Here is a 22,684-nt window from a genome sequence, read left to right as displayed (position 1 = left end):
ATGCTGAACAATTTGCAAATCAATAAAAAATGCTGTAAAATACTTTATTTTCACTTGGAATTTATTTTTGCTGAAGGGATGATTGAGTAAAAATAAAATCCAGCGAATATACCTTTTTTCCTATATTCCACATTCAACTCATCAAAAATCAGAGAAAATAAATTATATACATAACACTAAAACAGCCTTTTCAGCGAAAATTAATTCCAGCCAAAATAAAGTATTTTTCAGTAATTTTCGTTAGAAATTCACATCTATGAGAACTTACATTACAATGTAATTTAGTTTAGTTTATAAACATATTTATTTAATATTTGTAAATACCAATCATCAGCTTTTATTAAAATTAAAATATTTAATAATGATTGGCTCAACAGCTCCACCTTGTTTATGCTCATAATGCATGCACAAGCAAGTGACATTGCATCTGTCACCTCCCATTTATTCAAAAGGAAGGTTTTGCTGATACCAATTAATATTAATTAGAACTCTTGATGAGTTCACCATATGTTTTCTGGATTGGTCATTTTGAATTCTACCAGTCATTTTGATTTATAAAATTTATATATTTTTATTTTTTGAATAGCATTCATATGAGAGAAACTCATGAATCATGTCCATATGAATTACTCTACGGGGAACCATACATATATGAGAAGATACTTAACAAGTTCAAGTTCAGGATTTCACCGGATTCATTCTTCCAGACCAATACACTCGCAGCTAATGTTTTATATAAGACTATAAAAGACTTGTGTCAAGTCACAAATGACACTACATTAGTTGACATATGCTGTGGTACTGGCACTATTGGGATTGTAATGGCGGAGTCTGTCAAGAAAGTTATTGGTATTGAATTGATCAGCCAGGCAGTAGACGATGCTAAACTCAATGCAAAACTCAATAGTAAGTATGTACTGCCCTCTAGAGGTCAAATATAATAAACTGAAGTCGAAGATACGGCGTTCCGCATATACGCGCATACCGTTTAGTGGTCTAACGTAAACTTGTACACGTGATATTGTGCTTCTGGGCGTACCTATCAACGTCAAAAAAAAAATTTACCCTCAATCGACTATCAGCAAACTGACGTGTTTGTATTTTCCCCCATGACAAAGCAGACGTATTTCTGCACCCCCAGTCTGGCTACTTTCGAGAAATTTGTCTATCCTCGGGGGCGAACATCCGGGCATTTTCATCGCCTGGCAACCCTCGCGGTGAAAACAAAGGCCCAAAACTCGCAGAAAACGGTACTTTAGAATGATTGCATGTTGAGACTTCTCTGAACAGTGTAACACGATTAGCCCTACGTGTGTAACATAAATAAATTTGGTTGTTCAGGATTACTTCAAAGTTGAGTTTGTGTTTCATCGGCTCGGCTGGCGTTTCACAGCAGCGCGCACAGAGCCCATAGAAATGCATGTACGATGGTGCGCATCGTAGCAACGTGGAATGTTTTGTGACGTAGCTCTGCCCCCGAGGATTCCAATCATTATATGCAAGATTTACTGCCCTCTAGTGGTGGAATATGCTAAATTCATTGCATAGCCAAAAATGCAATACAGAGTGTTTATTGTATTTTTGCAATTTACGGGAGATTCATTGAAATGTACATACTGTACAAACATGGGAACAATCTGCGAATGGAAGTAAAAATGAAATTATGTAATGTGTTATACAATTGTATTGATATAATCATAGTGAATAACTGGTATCTTGACAACCCATACCTATATCACAAGGGATATCTTGGAATTCATGATACATGTATAATCGTATACTTTACCGAGTTGACACTTATAACCATAGACCTACAACTGTAGGGTCTATCATACAACTTATTTTCACATTTAGTAGTGATTAATTGTCATGGCTAAAATCTTTGCACAAAAATTGTTCTCTAATTAACATTGCATCTTTCAATGAATCGGTGTATTCAATATTTGTATATACTGCCCTCTAGTGGTAAAATGTGCAACAATTAAGGCCAGGCTTTATAATACATGTAACTAGCATATTCATCTTTTGGAAAATTTCTGAATATAAGTATTTTATTGGTTTGGGGAGATCATAGAGCATTTAAATTTATCTCAAAATGGACATTGATGGTGACATTGTAGCAGCAAGACATACATGTACATGACGATGGGTTGGCAACATATTCATGACATTATGTTAATTATTAAAATCAGTATCAAGTAGTTACTTGACATAAAATATTTTTAGTATGGTCAAGTGAGCAAATATCTCAGTGTGAGAGAAATTGATTTGTTAAAATATACTTTTAAGGGGACACTGTTATCAGCACTTCACATGTGCTCATTCAACAGTTTTCTGGTTGACTTACAACATGAACACTACACAAATCTGTGCATACTATATATGCACCTTTAAAGCATAAATCTCTAAAGAACAAATACACAAATTTGACAGCTGTACTACCAAAATGACTGCCCCTTCAAAGAAAAATCTTTAAAAAAAAGAATTGAAAAAATTCACAAACCTGAGAGCTGTACAGTATGATGCCTGGCCCTTTAAAGCCCAAATCTCAAAAACAAATTAGGAAAATACACAAATCTGACAGCTTCACAGACTAGTGACTGTCTATTCAAAACATAAATCTTGAAAATATAATTGAGGAAAAGGCTAACATCTCATGATCTGTACAACCCTAATATCTGCCTCTCTAACCAAAAATCTTAAAAGATAAAGAATTTGGAAAGGACACAAATCTAACAGCTGTACAGCCTAATGGCTGTCCCTTTAAAGCAGAAATCTTAAAAAGAAAGAATTTGGAATTTACAAATGTACTGTGGCTAGTGCATTATGGGTAATCCCACCATCAACATGAGGAAAATACTTGGCTAAATGTCAGTACTGCCAAATTTCATTCAAATTTCAATCAGGTTTCATTTCATGTAGAATTTTGAAAATGTATGTTCAATATTTTTATTTTAATTCAACAGTAGGTCAAATTACTGTAAAACTAATTGTAGCTCAGACTGACAGTAATTGATAGTTCTTGAATTATCAGATCTATATCGGGAGTAAACATTTATAACATTAAAATAAATTGTGTTTCGTTAGTATGATAAAATATCTACTGCAAAAATATCTTCTATACTGTTGTGTTGTGAATGATAAAAAAAATACAGTGAAAACTGTATACAAATACAGTCTGTATATAAGTGTTAATTTTGAAACCAAGCAGTAGTGTGCTTGTAAGGTCAGAACATGAATATAAATGAGGCTTATACTCCAAATATGGTGCTGTCTGATTAATATTCATGATATGCTTTCCCAAATATGGTGCTGTCTGATTAATATTCATGAATGCTTACCCAAATATGGTGCTGTCTGATTAATATTCATGAATGCTTACCCAAATATGGTTTTGTCTGATTAATATTCATGTTATTCTTATAATATCTACTCAATATTGATGTTTTCAATTGAATGATGATAATTTAATAAAAGTCAATGCTTTGGTATTCCGTACTAGTCACTTCTTTTGACTATGCATACTATACAGAATTGTCAAAGCCGACAGAACTATGTTCATTGATGTTGGATGTCTAAGGTTGCCAAAACAGATCATTTCACCTTGTTGTTGTAACCAAGGAGCCAATCCTGTCTTATTGTGCCAAGTATTGATTTCTACATAGTGAGTGTAGTCTATTACCTTGCTGCAACTACTCAAGGAGATTGTGCGTGTTTACCAGATGAAGACTGTAGTCTAGTATATTGGAGGAACTGACATCTCACTGCAGAGAAGACAGGGATAAAAGAAGCCTTATTGACTGACTGTATTGATATTCCATGTTCTCTTGTATACATACTAACCTGGATGATACCTTGCATGTGTGCTTGAAAATGAGATGATCCACATCGCTTAAGGAGACTGCAGAGAGCTATCGTTACCATAGCAATCAGTATAAGGTGGCTGTGGAAATACATCTCATAGTATACGTTATCGCTGAAATTGTATTTTTCAAGATTTTATCGGTTGGAAAACTTGAAAACTCTGCTTGCTAAATTGTAGTGTATTAGCTGTGTTTTTTTATTGTGGTCACACAACTGAAGGTTTGATACTGGGGCTATTAATGCATATGCCTTGGGTGCAGTCTACACTCTGTGCTAATACACTTTGGGTGTATGGCGTAATTGATGGCCAGATTTCAATCCACACAGAATAATTACAGCAAGAACGCTTTAACTTTGGAGATTTTTGTTTAATTGACTGCATGATCTACAAACACCGATTCATCTTTTTTTTAAAATGGGAAGACTGAAGAAATTTTTCATCATCTTTGAGAACAATCGCGAAGTATATAATGCTGGGGATGTTGTGACAGGTCAAGTTAGGATTGAGTTGAGTGATCCACTGCTTTGTAGGGGTAAGTACAATTCTTATTCACTTTCTACTTTATATATTATTAATTTTGGTTTGTTTTAAGACCAGTTTGTACCTATAGTATTGAAATATGTGTTATAATACAGCTCCATCTAGATGATTCTAGTACACTAATCTATCGCTAAATTTCAAGAAAAGTTTACATCTTTCTGATTTATCCCTATTTATGAATGGTTTAGTCCAATCATCACTTGAGATACAATAACAATGAACTTGGTATTGTTGCAATATATACAAATTAGCGTAGGAAACCAACAGCCAATTTAAATCACCGTTTTATGCTTTGGCAATATTCATCACTGCGTTGAGTGAATAATGTTTCAGCTGTCGGTTCTGAAGCGATTCATTAATCTTCTGCAACCATTTCAATTTTACTCACTTAATTTGTAAGAATTTCTCAGACATTGGGAGTAACAAATTGTGCTATACGAGTTGCAATCTAATACACTCTTACACAATCATACAATTGATATGTGTTTAATACCGTATATATTTCACAGTAACACTTATGTCATTATGCCAACCTATATGTCAGGTTTTTAAGTGTGTATCAGTAGTTTTTATTTCCTATTGTATTGTACTCAAGTGTAGTTATATGAAAATCAAAAGGTGAATACAGCATAGTGACAACTATTCAAAGAGTAGATTTTAGTTTATTCACTTTGATATTTCATTAATTCATGTATACTGTAGTCTATGATGACTGGATAATTAAGTAATTATTTAATAATTAAAAAATGACTAAAAATGATAATATTATTGAGCTCTGTATATTGCTGCCCATCTAAAATTGGCAATACAGCCACGCTCAGTGCAGGCAGTGTTTTCCCACAGTGAAATAATGAGCAGTATTGTGTCCCTTGTACAGACTTTTAATTGCCTCACTTATTTATATTCTTACATGACTTGATTTTAAAGCATAGATAGGCTGGGATGATCGATTATTTGACACATTGCAAGGTTGAAAATATAAGTCTTCAAATCTACATATAAAAAGAAAATTAAAAAGGTTACTTGATAAATAAGGAATATTTGTACCTGAATGAATGATATTTGTTCCAAAATTAGAGCTACTTGTACTTCTAACAAGGTTACCCAAATATTGGCTATAGATTTATCTAAACAGATACATTTTCACTTAACATTTCCATTATTTTATCAAACTATTAATGCTATTTTTTGTCCCTCCAAAAAATCTTTTTTTTTTAATTTTGTGATAAATAATGACTGTTTCATGTAGATTCACGATTATTTAAACAAAAAATAGTTAAAACTTGCATAATGTCCAATTCATAGTATATAATGTAGCATAGATAATTCAAATAGTTTTACAATATTGTATCATTTAATTATTTTTGAGAAAACTAAATCTAAACTAAATTCTAGATTCCAATAAGTTTAAAATTTTGATTTCATTCATTATCCTCATATCACACATTTGCATATCATCATAATCCATAATATAACATTTTAGGTGTCATTGTTTTTCCCGCCAAAATTTGAGTGTAACATTTTGGGTGTCATTGTTTTTCTCGCCAAAATTTGAGTGTAACATTTTGCCATTTTTATGTATTTTTCTATAATTTGTTGAATAATTTTGGACTAAATAGACATAATGTCCTATTTCTTATAGGTCTTGATTCAAATTTTGGAAAAATATGACAAAATTTATGTGGATTATATTTTGTGAGTGTATGGTGACAATAAAAACAGATGACTTAGTGGTCAAGGGGTTAATACTAATGTCTCAGCATAAAATAAAAAATTCATAGTGTGCTAACCCCGACAAGATAAATGTTATTGCTTCCTTGAAGGTATTCATCATATTTGTATAGTAAATGTTTACTGTGCACAAGTTTTACAGCCTTAGCGATATATTCAATTCCGTTAAACCAGTTATAATGGTTGAGAAAGAATTAAATTGTCTGAATCTTAACAGGTGCATTTGAGTAGTATGCTAATGATTACCACTGTGTGTAGATTTGTGCAAAGTCTTGTATGTTCGTATGTTCTGTATTGTGTGTATTGATTAGATCATAGAGTTGTCGGCTTTCTCAGAGACTTGTATTGTAACGCTGTATTTCATGAATCTATGTTATTATCTGCTAGTGGCTATATTTAATGAAATTCTGATCAGTGATTTCCTTTTTCTAAAAATCAAGATTATTGTCTATAAGCAGACATCTATAATCTGATTGGTTGATATTTTTTTTTTGACAAAATCATTTTTTTCTAAACAAGAAATCAATCAATCAATCAATCAATCTGTCGGATATGAATCAAAACTGATAGCATTTTTTTTTCTTTTTTCAAAAAATGTTATTATAAGTAGTTCATTAACACCAAAAAAATTGTGGTTCTTGAGAAAATATTTCCTAAAGGTGGTTCTCATTGTACAACATGAAACATTGCAGCACGTACACAAAAGTTATATCGATATTGTTTTCTGGCTACTTATAGTTCACTGTAAACTGAATCGTGACAGTAAAACAAAATGTATAATAATACATGCAAACAGTGTAAAATGAGATATCTGATGAACTGGAAATTGAAACCATGCATCTATTGACAATCTGAGGTGAATTGACAAAGTAATACAACCCCAGTGTGAATAAAAAAAACAGCACACGAATCATACAAATGCTGAAATCTGCATTCAGGGGATACATAAATGCGAATATGCTATAAGTGACATATGGTCTTCTAGGAATCTTTCATGTGACCGACAGACAATATGGTAGTTGTACTGCACTGACATGTATTTCAAATTACCAATTTAATTCCACATTGTGTGTGTACCACCATAGTTTAACCGCCACACTGACACGCTGGCAAAGAGAACAGTAAATAATCAAATAATATTACACATAAACAATATAATATATATTTGAATCAAATTTAAATCTGATATTTTATATTTTACAGTAACACATTGAGACTGAATGATTTCCTGTACTGTATTATTACAGTATTATTCTATTCACATACCCAACATGTGTTTTCCCACCAAACTGCAAAATACAAAATCCCTGCAAAATATTTTGTTTAGTTTACAAATCGATCAAAAATAAATAGAAAATATATAATTGTAGTTCCTTCAATTCAAATTATTTCTTCAATTAAATTATAAAACAAATAAATAACTTATTCTTCAACAATATTTTTTCAATATTAAACTAATTTTCATACATAATGTGCAAGTGTATCCATGGAAACGGCACAAAGTAGTTTGAAATAGAGATTCACAAGCCAAATCTGATATGCATGTATTGACGCATAGCTCTAATTGAAATCTGATTGCTCTCCAAAAAGCAATATATATATTATTATTATATTGACATAACTGTAATTGAAGACTGTAATAGTAAACAGAGTTTAGTAAAGGGCATTCACCTCCAAAGATGATCTGCAATCACCTTAGTTTAAGTTTCTATTAAAATATTGACTTACACTGACTTTCTGTATTAACCCTTTGAATGCCATCATTTTTCCCTCTATAATTTTAGATCAACATCTTTTTTTGTTATAATTATGGACCAATTGGACATAATTTCAAAAAAGCTAAAAAAAAATTTATCAAGAAATCATTAAAAAAAATATATGCACGTTTATTTTGTGAACAATGACAGAAATTGATATTGGTGTTCAAAGGTCAAAGGTGAACAGGTCAGAATTTGGAATTCATTGTTTACTGTATTTTTTACCATAGCTGTTCATTGATGATTCAGTCATACATGTATAATAAAATTATTATTATTTTCATTACTACTGATATATGCTAAAACAACACTGTATTATTTATCTGCAGTAGAAATATACCATATTTTGCAGTCTTTGCATATAAGCTGTGGCTCACTGAATATAGTATTATCGGTATGTGTTGAATGAAGGCTAATTGTCACATTGTTTTCATTTTTATTTCAAATTTATTCCATTTAAAATAAAATATGAACATTGAATATTTTTCTGGCAGAAGTTGTTGGTAACGTCCACAATGTCCACAACACTAGATCATTAGTGGGTATTCAACTATTGAATAAGAACAAACAAATAAGTTTTTACAACTTTTTGTTTTTCGAAAGTGATACATAATTGCACCGTCCCTCAACACCATATAGTGTTGAGGGACGGTGATAATTGTTGCTTCAAACGAGTCATTGACATTTAGCAAGTATTTTTTGCAAAATGTTTTGATATATACTAGCATTGTTTCAGGACTTTTATACTCAATTTTGCCATGCAACGTAAAGATTGCATTGAATGGCGAATGCACCATTAGCTTGTATCCATCCATTTGTTATTCTATCTAGATTCTTAATGGGCAAGGTTGTAATAATTGTGCTATGTTATTATCCTCAGTCTTCCTCTCTCCTGCCAGTATTTATTATATAGTAGGCATTGATTGCTTATACTACTACTACTACTACTACTAATAATAATAATAATACACTGTAGTAATAATAACTTTATTACACTACTATGCCATCAGAGGGCGCAGTATGGTAAATAATGTAAAATAATACAAATCATAAAAAATACAGCAGCTAAATAAACTAAACTATATTAAGAGATGCTAAAAACTTAATAGGAAAAAATTTAATGCTAATTACAGGATTCTCCCAATAGCTTTCATATACTTAATTTTTGTTTTGCTTTATTTAGAAACTTTGCTAGAGGTATAAAGCATGTCATTATTTTAATTATGAAATTGTTTGTTTTATTTACTCTCTATTAACTGTTTGCAATAAGATTCTCAAACTATATTCTGTATGTAGATTTCATAGAATGAAAATACGATCTAAAAAAATTAATCAGACATATACATTGTAAAAGATGCATAATTTAGTGTGCCCTGATTTACTTGTTATCTTTCGTCTGAATTCATAATTGATATCAGAACCAAACTGAATCCAGATGTTTCTTATCATTGTTTTCACCTAAGACTGATGACTAAAGTCGCCATGGTGCCCAATATCCCATAATAGTAGTCTGTAAACTGCCTTGCTTCATCACTGTGACAATGAATCACTGTGCAAAGTCACTAAAAAGGTATATTTCCTTATCGCACAATTCCCGCATTTCCTGAGGCTTCATTCAGGGGTCGTTTCAAGGTCACGGCTGGTATTAAAATGTTGTAGGTTTATTGTACCTTAGAGTGATTTTGTAATTAATTTCTATCAGCTATGGTAAATTAAACCGCAAGTATTTATGGTAGCTATGTTTCTTGATTACGATGTATTCTTGGGTACAGTAGATTTATTTCATACCGGCTATAGGCAACAACTACTTGGCAAACCTAATTGATAATATGCAAATATAGATATACAAGATTTATTAATTAAATGGAAGGATAGTATTGAATCAGTGAAAATAATAATAATAATTTTAAGAAGAAAACAAGTGATCCAACAAACATTATATATAATGTCGCTGTGATTGGCTGACAATTTTGGACACATGCAATTCGTAATGCTGAAATGATACACATTGTGGTTAAAGTGTGTACATCAAAACCCTGCAATATGAATAACAATTTGTATCACTGTGATTGGCTGACAATCTTTTTAGACCCTTGCAAACTATATACAGCTGAATTATGGTAATAGTGTGTATATCTAAGCCCTGCAATATGAATAACATACAGTATTATTAAGAAATCATTTAGAAACTTGTTGTATGGCTAGAAAATATATGAGATTTATAGTAGATACACCATGAATCTAAGAACAGCTAGATTATGATTATGATTAATAGAACAATAATAGGTGATTTTTCATCAAGATCCCACATACTGCTACGATGGCGCGAACTAAACATCTGCTGCAAAAATTGAATGAATTGATTTTGAATTTTTTTTCTAAAAAAGGGGAATATTACGTTTAGATATCCTTATTTCTTCCAAATCATCAAATGTGTTCACCACATTATTAAGCATGGGAATACCCAATTATTACTTTAGCATTTATGAGTCTCACATAAAGTTTTGACACCACTGTGACCTTTATTTCCCTGTTTTTACGATTGATTATATGCATAATGCAGGATTTCGTAGTGAATAGAAAATGGTCTATTACCAGGGTTACTCTTAAATTTAACCATAAACACCCCACTGTAAACTGAGACTTCTCAAAGTAGAGTGAACCAAGTGAGTATTGGTCACCAAATCCGGGAGGATAATGTTGCACTGGAAAGGAGCGCTTGTAGCCAAGGTGTTTATTGCTCAACTGCTAACCCTGGAATTGAGTCTAAATACTCAAAAGATGTTCCATGACAATGTATCAATATCATTATGCAAATAACTATAAAACCAAATATCATAGCCTCAAATCATTACCCCCACTTACCACATTGTAGTTTTGTGTCTGTGTTTTAGACTACTTTTGTGTTGAATACACTGAAAAATACATGATAAATGATAAACAATCTAATAGAATAACCATTACATGGCTGTAGGTACATGTATACCTCTCAATTTTGTTAATAAGTACTGTGTATACATATAACTCCAATTTGTATCCATGCTAGACGCCTAAGGATGTATTCGTTAAAGGCGACTTAATGAAAACGGCTGATATGTGCGCATCCTGTGTCCATTTAACTAGACATACAGGTAATGCAAAGAACATGCACGTTTAAAAGTGTTTTCATTAATTCCTTGACCAAATTCTTTATCAAAGCAATGTAATTTTTTGTTTGCAATAAATCATATCTTACTGTATTTATCAATCAATTAAACTAGTCCAAATGTTAGCCACATTGCCTTTTTATATATTTGCCAATAATTTATAAATTATTAAAGGAAGACTAACAATTTCCATCAGCTCCATTCATTTTGTTGCCGTCTCAGTGGGTGACATCAATTTAGTAATCAGAGGCTAATATCTTATTTTCCCTTCGTGAATATTTTTAATACTATGAGAATTGATTCATGGCTATATATGTCACTCTGATTAAGATTGATCTTTTGTTTTAATCTTCCTATATGCATTTTATAAACCTTTCTATGTAGGTTTCATTAAAGGATTATTTCAAACATCTCATTTACCTGAATATGTAATTACCAGTAGTCAATTTTTATAATGTTCTTTTTTTTTTTAACAAGTTTCTTTCAAACATTTTGATGTATTTATTTTTGTGTTTAATCACTGGGTACACTTTTCATACTCCAGAATAATTATCAAAATTTAATATCTTTGAGAATTCATAATCTGTACAGTTTGATTATTGAACTAGTAAAAATTCTTACTCCTTAATCATCTTCTATGAAATAATTAAGTATTTTTTAAGCCTACAAGGGGGGGGGGTCTAAATGTTACAAAAATTATATATATATCTCAGTAACTATATAATCTAAAATGTTTTAGTGTAGCATATATTATGTTAACTGTCATGTATATTTTAGGTGATATTACCCTGCACTGGCCTAAAGGTACATGTACATTATTTGGTGATATCACTCTGCACTGGCCATAGGTACATTATTTGGTGATATTACCCTGCACTGACCTATAGGTACATTATTTGGTGATATTACCCTGCACTGACCTATAGGTACATTATTTGGTGATATCACCCTGCACTGGCCTATAGGTACATTATTTGGTGATATCACCCTGTAATGGGTTATAGGTACATTATTTGGTGATATCACCCCCCCACTGGCCTATAGGTACATTATTTGGTGATATCACCCTGCACAGGCCTAAAGGTACATATTTTGGTGAAATAACCCTGCACAGGCCTATAGGTACATTATTTGTTGATATCACTCTGCACTGGCCATAGGTGCATTATTTTGTGATATTACCCTGCACTGACCTATAGGTACATTATTTGGTGAAATAACCCTGCAATGGCCTATAGGTACAATATTTGGTGATATCACCCTCCACTGGCCTAAAGGTACACTATTTGGTGTTATATCCTTGTACTGGCCTATAGGTACATTATTTGGTGATATAACCCTGCACTGGCCTATAAGTACATTGTTTGGTGATATCACCCTGTATGGCCTAAAGGTACATTATTTGGTGATATCACCCTGCACTGGCCTAAATATACATCATTTGGTGATATCACCCTACAATGGCCCAAAGGTACATTATTTGGTGATAAAACCCTGCACTGGCCTACAGATACATTATTTGGTGATATAACCCTGCACTGGCCTAAAGGTACACTATTTGGTGTTATATCCTTGTACTGGCCTATAGGTACATTATTTGGTGATATAACCCTGCACTTGCCTATAAGTACATTGTTTGGTTATATCACCCTGTATGGCCTAAAGGTACATTATTTGGTGATATCACCCTCCACTGGCCTAAAGGTACATTATTTGGTGGTATAACCCTGCACTGGCCTATAGGTACATTATTTGGTGATATAACCCTGCACTGGCCTATAGGTACATTATTTGGTGATATCACCCTGCAATGGCCTATAGGTACATTATTTGGTGATATCACCCTGCACTTGCCTATAAGTACATTGTTTGGTGATATCACCCTGTATGGCCTAAAGGTACATTATTTGGTGATATCACCCTCCACTGGCCTAAAGGTACATTATTTGGTGGTATAACCCTGCACTGGCCTATAGGTACATTATTTGGTGATATAACCCTGCACTGGCCTAAAGGTACATTATTTGGTGATATCACCCTCCACTGGCCTAAAGGTACATTATTTGGTGGTATAACCCTGCACTGGCCTATAGGTACATTATTTGGTGATATAACCCTGCACTGGCCTATAGGTACATTATTTGGTGATATAACCCTGCACTGGCCTATAAGTACATTGTTTGGTGATATCACCCTGTATGGCCTAAAGGTACATTATTTGGTGATATCACCCTCCACTGGCCTAAAGGTACATTATTTGGTGGTATAACTCTGCACTGGCCTATAGGTACATTATTTGGTGATATAACCCTGCACTGGCCTAAAGGTACATTATTTGGTGATATCACCCTCCACTGGCCTAAAGGTACATTATTTGGTGGTATAACCCTGCACTGGCCTATAGGTACATTATTTGGTGATATAACCCTGCACTGGCCTATAGGTACATTATTTGGTGATATAACCCTGCACTGGCCTAAAGGTACATTATTTGGTGATATAACCCTGCACTGTCCTAAAGATACACTATTTGGTGAAATAACCCTACACTGGCCTATAGGTACATTATTTGGTGAAATAACCCTGCACTGGCCTATAGGTACATTATTTGGTGAAATAACCCTGCACTGGCCTATAGGTACAATATGTGGTGATATTACCCTGCACTGGGCTAAGGGTACATTATTTGGTGAAATAACCCTGCACTGGCCTATAGGTACATTATTTGGTGATATCACCCTCCACTGGCTTATAGGTACATTATTTGGCAATATAACCCTGCACTGTCCTAAAGATACACTATTTGGTGATATAACCCTGCACTGTCCTAAAGATACACTATTTGGTGTTATATCCTTGCACTGGCCTATAGGTACATTATTTGGTGATATCACCCTGCACTGGCCTATAGGTACATTATTTGGTGATATCACCCTGCACTGGCCCAAAGGTACATTATTTGGTGATATCACCCTGCACTGGCCTATATGTACATTATTTGGTGATATAATGCTGCACTGGCCTATAGGTACATTATTTGGTGAAATAACCCTGCACTGGCCTATAGGTACATTATTTGGTGAAATAACCCTGCACTGGCCTATAGGTACATTATTTGGTGATATCACCCTCCACTGGGCTAAGGGTACATTATTTGGTGAAATAACCCTGCATTGGCCTATAGGTACATTATTTGGTGATATCACCCTCCACTGGCCTATAGGTACATTATTTAGTGATATAACCCTGCACTGTCCTAAAGATACATTATTTGGTGTTATATCCTTGCACTGGCCTATAGGTACATTATTTGGTGATATAACCCTGCACTGGCCCAAAGGTACATTATTTGGTGATATCACCCTGCACTGGCCTTTAGGTACATTATTTGGTGATATCACCCTGCACTTGCCTATAAGTACATTGTTTGGTGATATCACCCTGTATGGCCTAAAGGTACATTATTTGGTGATATCACCCTCCACTGGCCTAAAGGTACATTATTTGGTGGTATAACCCTGCACTGGCCTATAAGTACATTGTTTGGTGATATCACCCTGTATGGCCTAAAGGTACATTATTTGGTGATATCACCCTCCACTGGCCTAAAGGTACATTATTTGGTGGTATAACCCTGCACTGGCCTATAGGTACACTATTTGGTGTTATATCCTTGCACTGGCCTATAGGTACATTATTTGGTTATCCCCATTTGATTTTGAACCCTTTCATTTTTCACACTTTGAATACTGAAATAAACAGTCAGCTTTTACAAAATAAATGCTCCTTTTTTTAAAAATAAAGTTGATCAATACTCCTATTAGTGGGAATATGAAATAAAATAAAACCAAAATGTTTTTGCAGATATTAAGGTGTTCAAAGAGATATTATAATTACATACTTTAGTTTCTGTCAAAATTGTTGTTTGTTTGTTTGTTTGTATTGCAAAAATGAGTTATACATACAATTGTAGATGAGTAGATTTATCACCATGATAGTATCAGAGATTGTCTGACCATATCCATCATTTAACTATTCACAACATATGTTTTATTTGTTGTTCTATATATAAATGTCATTACATTCACCTTGTAAAAATATGTGATTACAATTTGTGGTTTTGGTGACAGTAACTATTAGACTATTAGAGCGAAATAAAAATAATAAGGGTGTTTTCATTCAAGTTGTGATATAAGTTTTGTGTTGAAGATTTGTCCATTTTCAGTTCTCGACGCCAGATTGTCTGCTATCTGTGATTAGATGGATGTAAAGCTGAGATAATGACTCAGTATGTAGTGGCGGTGATAGCTTTGATGTCATCAACGGCTGACTAGCTTAATACGTTGATAAATGAGAACACTCTGAGGAATGGACGGGTAGTCTTTATTTCACTTTTATGGAAAGTAGTTGAATATCTTATTCTAACACAGATTAAGATGATAAGATGTTTATGAACTGTTGAAATAAACAGGTTTTTACTACTATGAATAGGAATTTGTAATTTTGTTTTTCAAATTGACACATTTTTATTTGTTTTAATTTCCAAAGACTTGTGCGTACTTTTATGACATTTGTGACACAATTATTTGTTATCTACATTCATTTTAAAAAGTAGTGAGATAGAAATGTCACATTCTATATTCCTGAGGCTACTAAATTCTGAATAATTTTTTGTGTCAACGGAAATTGTTACTGTCTGCTACTTTGTATTCATAAGGGTAATGATTCAGAGCGTTATTTTACAAAATTGACCTTTTCTGTTTTTTCATTTATTTTTTACCATAATGTGCAATGAAAGGATAACTACTAAACGAGATGAGATCCTAGATAAAGACTCAAGGTGACTCAAACTGACAACATAACACTATCAAAAAGCTAATAAGTTGACATGACATTTGACCTTTTAAATTATTCACTCATTATTTCAAATGATCTTCCTTTTTAACAGTGAAGGGGTTAACCATTTGAAAATGAGGAGTGTGAAGAAAAAAAATTGGATTTGAAGATAAAAAAAAATTGCAATGGAGGAGAGGGAAAAATTTGCTGCGAGAAATACAAATTTTTAGTGGAATTCTTAATGGACTAAAGTTGTTTAATTTCCCTCTAAATCTACCTGTGTGGTTTAAACACCATTAAATTTACGCTGCTCACAACATGATTGTTTAATGGTGTTTGTGATCAAGAACAACATTTTATGAATGTCGCTGTGACTATATTACTTCATGCACTGTTACAACATTTTCCAATTTTTACTGATAAAATTAAAACATGCAGCTCTTCATCTATAAAGTGAATATGAGATCATTATTGAAATGCTTTTATTCATGAAAAAGGAATTACCTTGCAATAAAAAAAGAGATTTAATAGTCACATTGTTTTAATGAACTTTGACCTAGTAAAATACTTATATTGATTGGTTTAGTGCAGGTGAATATTTTAATAAATACAGATTAAAATGAAAATTATAAATATGTTGTGTTAATATACATTGACAGATCCTAATAGATTTATTAAATTAGAAACAGGATTGCCAGTTTTCTGAATTTGCTTAGCCAACAAACTGTTAAACCCAACTGATGAGTTGACTGTATACATTAACTGAAATCCAAGTAGCAACCTCCCTGTATAAAATCCAGCAACCTAGCCACCTTCAATACTGAAGGTACCCGGGGGGAGGGGGGGAATATTTAAATTAATGCTATTCTTAGGAATGTCTGCTAAATACCTGCCAATTTAATAAACTCTTTAAATGTGAAAATAAAAATCAATTTGAGTTTAATATTGAATACCTTTCTGTTTGTATATATAATTATGCATACGCTATGTCTGTCAATTGTAATATTTTTAATGAATACAGCCACTCCTGTGATCATAGTAAGTTGAATTAGTCTAAATTTACTTTCATTTATTGATGTCATCTTTTTTTACTACTATATGATTAATCAAGGACATTGGTCCTGAGGTAGTAAAGGTGAATAATGAGTGAAAATTGTCTTGCACTCTGAATAAGTCCAAGGTTATATTCCAGTAGAACACATTAAAAACCCATCTGCCTTCTGACCTTGTATGCATATTTATAAGTATATTGTATTGTGTAGAGGGTTTTACATAAATAATTGATATGAATTGGGTTTTTATTAGTTTTCATTTTTTTTTGATAATTACACTAATTAGTATTTGCATATAGCTTCAGTAAGTGAAATGACCAACAAATTATATTTTTATTATCATTTTGTGTCATGCATACAAAATCAACTGAAATATCTGCACTTTATTGGTTATTTATGTGACTGTGATTTATGAGAAAAAAAAAGGAGTTTGATAGATGAAAGTCAATAATTTGCATTTTTTAAACTTGTGCTCAATTCTTTATAACTAAATCATTTTTGGAAGCTAGAATAAACAAATTTCTACTTCAAAGCAATATTTTTATAAAATTCAAATATATCAATTGTTAATAAAACAAGTGTTCAGATGTTTTTTTTTAGAAGGCAGTATTTATAAAATGAATGCCACTCACACATGTATCAACTAACTGCGGTGTCAATGACCGTATGATGTATGTCTTCTCAAGGGAGATCAAAATGACTTCTTATCTTCATATATATTTGTGTAGATTATTTCTCCTAAGATAACACCCATGAGAATTCTTCACAACTTAGATATTGCATGTGGATTTATTCTTTAAAAAAATTAATGTTTACTGTAAAATACTTTATTTTAGCTGGATTTAATTTTCACTGAATAGACTTTTTTTGGTGTTTTGTATGAAATTTATTTTCACTGATTTTTGGACAAGTTTAATTTGAAATATAGGAAAAAAAGGTGTACTCGCTGGATTTTATTTTCACTGAAACATTCGTTCAGTGAAAATAGCGAAAATGAATTCCAAGCGAAAATAAAGTATTCCACAGTATATTAAATGTTGAATTCACACAAGTATTTTATTGCCTTGTTCGCAGTATAAATTTCTATTATTAACAATATTTTTCTGCATTCTAATTCCTATCCAAGAGAATAGCATCTTTTAAGTGTTTAAGATATCTCCATAGACAATACATGTACCTATAGATATTTCCATAGACAATACTTGTACCTAGATATTTTCATAGGCAATACAAGTACCTAGATACCTTCATAGACAATACATGCTTCTAGATATTTCCATAGACAAAACATGTACCTAGATATTTCCATAGACAATACATGTACCTAGATATCTTCATAGACAATACATGTACCTAGATATTTCCATAGACAATACATGAACCGAGATATTTCCATAGACAATACATGCATTTAGATATTTCCATAGACAAAACATGTACCTAGATATTTCCATAGACAATACATGAACCTAGATATTTCCATAGACAATACATGCACATGTACCTAGATATTTCCATAGACAATACATGCACATGTACCTAGATATCTCCATAGACAATACATGCACATGTACCTAGATATCTCCATAGACAATACATGTACCTATTAAGATGTCTTGATAGACAATATGTGTACACAGTATCCTCACAGACAATACATGTACCAAAGTATATCCCCATAGGCAAACGTGTATCAGAATATTTACATAGACAAAACATGTATCACAGTATCCCCATGGGCAATACGTGTACTGAATCAACAATACATGCAGTTTATACATTATACAAAGTTATTGTACCTTTCATACTTTTTGTGCAGTATTAATCTGGTAATATGCCTGATATTTATACAAGGATTTGCTGTTTGTTTCAGGTGTCAGAGCTCATTTTATTGGCAAATCAAGAGTAGAGTGGAAAGAAGAAAAAGATGAGAAAATTTATAAAGCAGAAAAAATGTATTTTGAAGAAAAATGCACAATTTGGGGAAAAGGTAAGTTCACAATCATGGGCAGATTTAGAGGCCCACCTCCTATTTTTAACAACCAACAGGGCTTCGCGCTCGCGAACTTGGTCTTCGGCCAACTTATCAGCCCCCGCGAACTTGGCCTTCGGCCAACTTATCGCCCCCTCCCCCCCATTCCAGAATCCTAGATTCGCCCCTCCCTGACAATATTGGGAGTACTGCAAAGTATGCATGAAGACATGAGGTACAATAGGAGGATCAATCAACGTGTAGCATAGGTCGATGACCTTATCTGGGCTCTGGGTGCATATTTAACAATAACTTTATTATTATACATCTTTGTAATCTAACTGCTTGGTATATGGAGCCTTGAACTGAGAAAAATGAAGAAAATTATTGGAACTTTGTTTCTGAAAACATTTGTTCTTGGAAATACCACATAATTATGATGTGTTGTAACTTGCTGTAATAGAGTGGCAGATGTATATAATAGTATTTTTACCAGTGTTTCTTAAAACTTATTTTTGTGAATTTTCCTCAGTGAAGAGACAACATTTTTTGATGAAATTTGGGAAACATTACTTTTAATTTCTCATGTTTTGTATTCATATTCTGATTCAAATCATAAATTTTTAGATGAAAAAATAATATTTCCCGGGCCATATTTCTATAGTAGCAATCACAGGATTGTAAGTTTTCATAGTCCTTGGAATGCAAAGCAATGGTAATGTCATCCTTGCGTAAGTGATTCCCACTGCTTCTCATTATCCAGTAGTAAATAGGGACCCTTGTGACTGTCTATATGGCAATGAGGATGTATGCTCTGTAGGGAGTTGAGATGATCTAGTTGTTCAACTTAAACCAATTATGATATTTAGTATTGCTCTTACCAGGGTTATTAATTTATATGTAATTCTGAGCATGTTTTGTTAAGGATTCAGGCACTTAAACTGTTCTTATTACCATTTAGCTATTTTACTGACTCTATAAATCGTCTTGTATCTTGTATTTTCAGATAAGAATGACAATGAAGGAGAAGATCCAGAATTATGTGCTGGGGATCATGAAATTCCATTCAAATTCCAACTTCCATCGGAAGGACTTCCCTGCTCATTTGAGGGACAACCTTATGGATACATCCGATATTTTATCAAAGCATACATCGATATTCCATGGAAATTTGATCCAGCAACCAAAAGAGCTTTCACTGTATCCGGAATTCCACTGGATTTGAATAAATTAAACTATATACAGGTATGTATCAGAGCTATTAGTGATGTTTTAGTGCTTTTAATTTTTCAGTTCTATAGTTTTATTGCTATCTGCCATATGAGCTGATAATTTGCCAAATTTGTAGATTGCTGAACTTTCTGCCTGACTATTAACCTCACCAAACACAACAGCTACATAAATAGACTCTTGCCTGACTCATTTGTCCACCTGCCAAACTCCACCTATTCCACCCACTCACTGTAAAACAACTCATTTGCGAAAAAATGATCAACATACATCCACAAACCTACTTGAAACCCACCAATCCACCACCACCAAACCTACCCACTCACTCACTGAAACACAACCCACCCACCAAAACATGATCAATATACCTACCGACCTACTTGCAGCCAATCCAACCATCACATATTCTGCACACTCTGAAAAACCCACCCACAAAAATATGACCACCATATCTTATTGTATTTTTGACCAAATAAGATAATGTATATTGTGCATACATAATAGCATAATATTTATCTATCTACAATGTACTATTATATGCATGTATTTACTGAGAAATACTTTATTTTTAATAGCTAGAATTAATTTTCACTGAAAAAGATTTTCGGGTGTTTTGTATGGAATTTATTTTCACTGATTTGAATGTGAGACAGAAGAAAAAAAGTATATTCCCTGGATTTAATTTTCACTGAAGCATTCCTTCAGCGAAAATAGCAAAAATAAATTCAAAGCGGAAATAAAGTCGTCTACAGTACTTGTGATTTAGCCTCAATATGACCCAAGCTAAATGTTTTGTTCTAGAATCCAGTGCATGGTCATGATGATAAAAGCATTTGTTGTCTGTGCTGTGCTAGTGGGCCTATTCTGTTGGATGTCTGCACAGATAAGAAGGGATATACATCTGGGGAACATGTATCAATTACACTGAGTCTAGAAAACATTACAGAAAGAGAAATAATAACTAAATCATCTTTCATTCAGGTAGGTCAATTCTTAAGTGATTTGAAAATTGTAATTTTAGCAAAATTATAAGACTGCCATTGTGGTTTATATTTATATAAAATTATTTAATTTGATAAAAATGCATTATTATACATCCAGTACCATAAAGAATAGAATTTATCATTTCGTAAAAAGCTGCATCAGCATTTGTTCCAAAACATATCATGTACATTGTAACTATGTCACCAACATTGACATGTTCTAGATATTGACGTTATATTCGAACACTCTACTTTGTCTATGCTGGATGCAAAAAATGTGAGACATGGCAATCAAATCAAGTCACCGAATACAAACATCTGAAAAACGCAAAATATTTTTCGTTGCCATTTTTGGCCGTAATCGCTTATTAGCATTGGGGGAAAGAGGATTATATTTCTACTACACGCAGGAAAAGATGTATAATAATAAGGTTGTTACAAGAATATCGCAAAGTATGCACTCAGGCGGTACAAAATCACATCAACATCCACTTCGCTGAGCAACACAAGGATTAATTTCCCAAATTTGTTAAAAACCCTTTATAGTATATAAAACAAAATAACATCGGCGTTGAGTCAGTTTATTTTAAAAAATAATGTCTATCATTATTTAATAGCTTTATTGCTTTGTTATGTAATTACCGGTAGAACGTCATGAAGTCTTGGCTAGCAACTGTTCTATTCCACTGTTTATATCAAACAACATCAGATATTTTACTGGGTTATCAATTTCTTGTGGGCTTTCAATTAACTGTTGAGATATAAGCACAACTGTAATTCTGGTACTTTTAAGAAATTAATCCATTGAAGTATATTCTTAGCTTTTATAGGTGTCTGTAACCATGGAGCTCAAAAAAGAGCTTTGTACTGTAATACAACTATTATAATTCTCTAAACCTAAGCTATGTGTCAAGGGATTAGAGATTAACTAACCAATATTCACAATATCATGGAGTGGATATAAAGGTTTCTGTTGATAAAAATTAAAGTCAAAATGAATATGAAAAATCACACAAATATCACACTGCTAATAATTTTCATTGAAACAAAAAATGAAAGATTTACATCTACATGTACTCTGTCAGATTGTTTCATTTTTATTGTCTACTTAATCCTGATCATAAACTCATAAATATCTAGATCTGGATTACTGTCCTAAAAGAAAATAGAAATCTGTGATAAATAATTTTGGATAAAATGTAAATTTTGGTGATATTTTCTGACTCTGAAACAGCATCTATCAAATATATACTTGATATGATGTTAATAATGTACATAGACATATACTACTTAAATGTGAATTGATTCTAAAAACCTTTTTAATATAAGTTCAGTGTCCTATTCAATGCTAGACACGCTAGCATGCACAGTGACAGTCAAATGCAAATGGAATTATCTTATAATACAATTACTGTGTTTTGTTCAATTGTCCATGTGGCAACTAAGTAACTACTTGATTTATGTTAGGTGTCTCTAAGGGTGTGGATAGTGGAATAGAAAATACAAAATTTACTTTCACAGTAAAATTAAAGTAAACATAAATGATCAAACAATTAAATATTGCGCAAAAAA

The 22,684-nt window shown here is 32.6% G+C and overlaps 1 protein-coding gene across 1 annotated transcript in view; it reads left to right on the top strand.

The window, feature by feature from the left end:
* The window catches only part of LOC102808143 (uncharacterized), a 49,872-nt gene that overhangs the window by 14,660 nt on the left and 12,528 nt on the right, over positions 1-22,684 (top strand). Inside the window, exons 7-10 of the mRNA XM_085505691.1 lie at positions 587-906; positions 18,801-18,917; positions 19,906-20,144; positions 20,931-21,110. Coding sequence (XP_085361817.1) covers positions 587-906; positions 18,801-18,917; positions 19,906-20,144; positions 20,931-21,110 — 856 coding nt within the window. The remainder of the gene's footprint in view (positions 1-586; positions 907-18,800; positions 18,918-19,905; positions 20,145-20,930; positions 21,111-22,684) is intronic.

The sequence above is a fragment of the Saccoglossus kowalevskii genome, chromosome 11 (genome assembly GCF_978046115.1).
Source record: "Saccoglossus kowalevskii chromosome 11, keSacKowa6.1, whole genome shotgun sequence".
NCBI lineage: Eukaryota > Metazoa > Hemichordata > Enteropneusta > Harrimaniidae > Saccoglossus > Saccoglossus kowalevskii.
The sequence above is the reverse complement of the archived record's forward strand: the minus strand, read 5'-3'. Positions and strand labels throughout refer to the sequence as shown.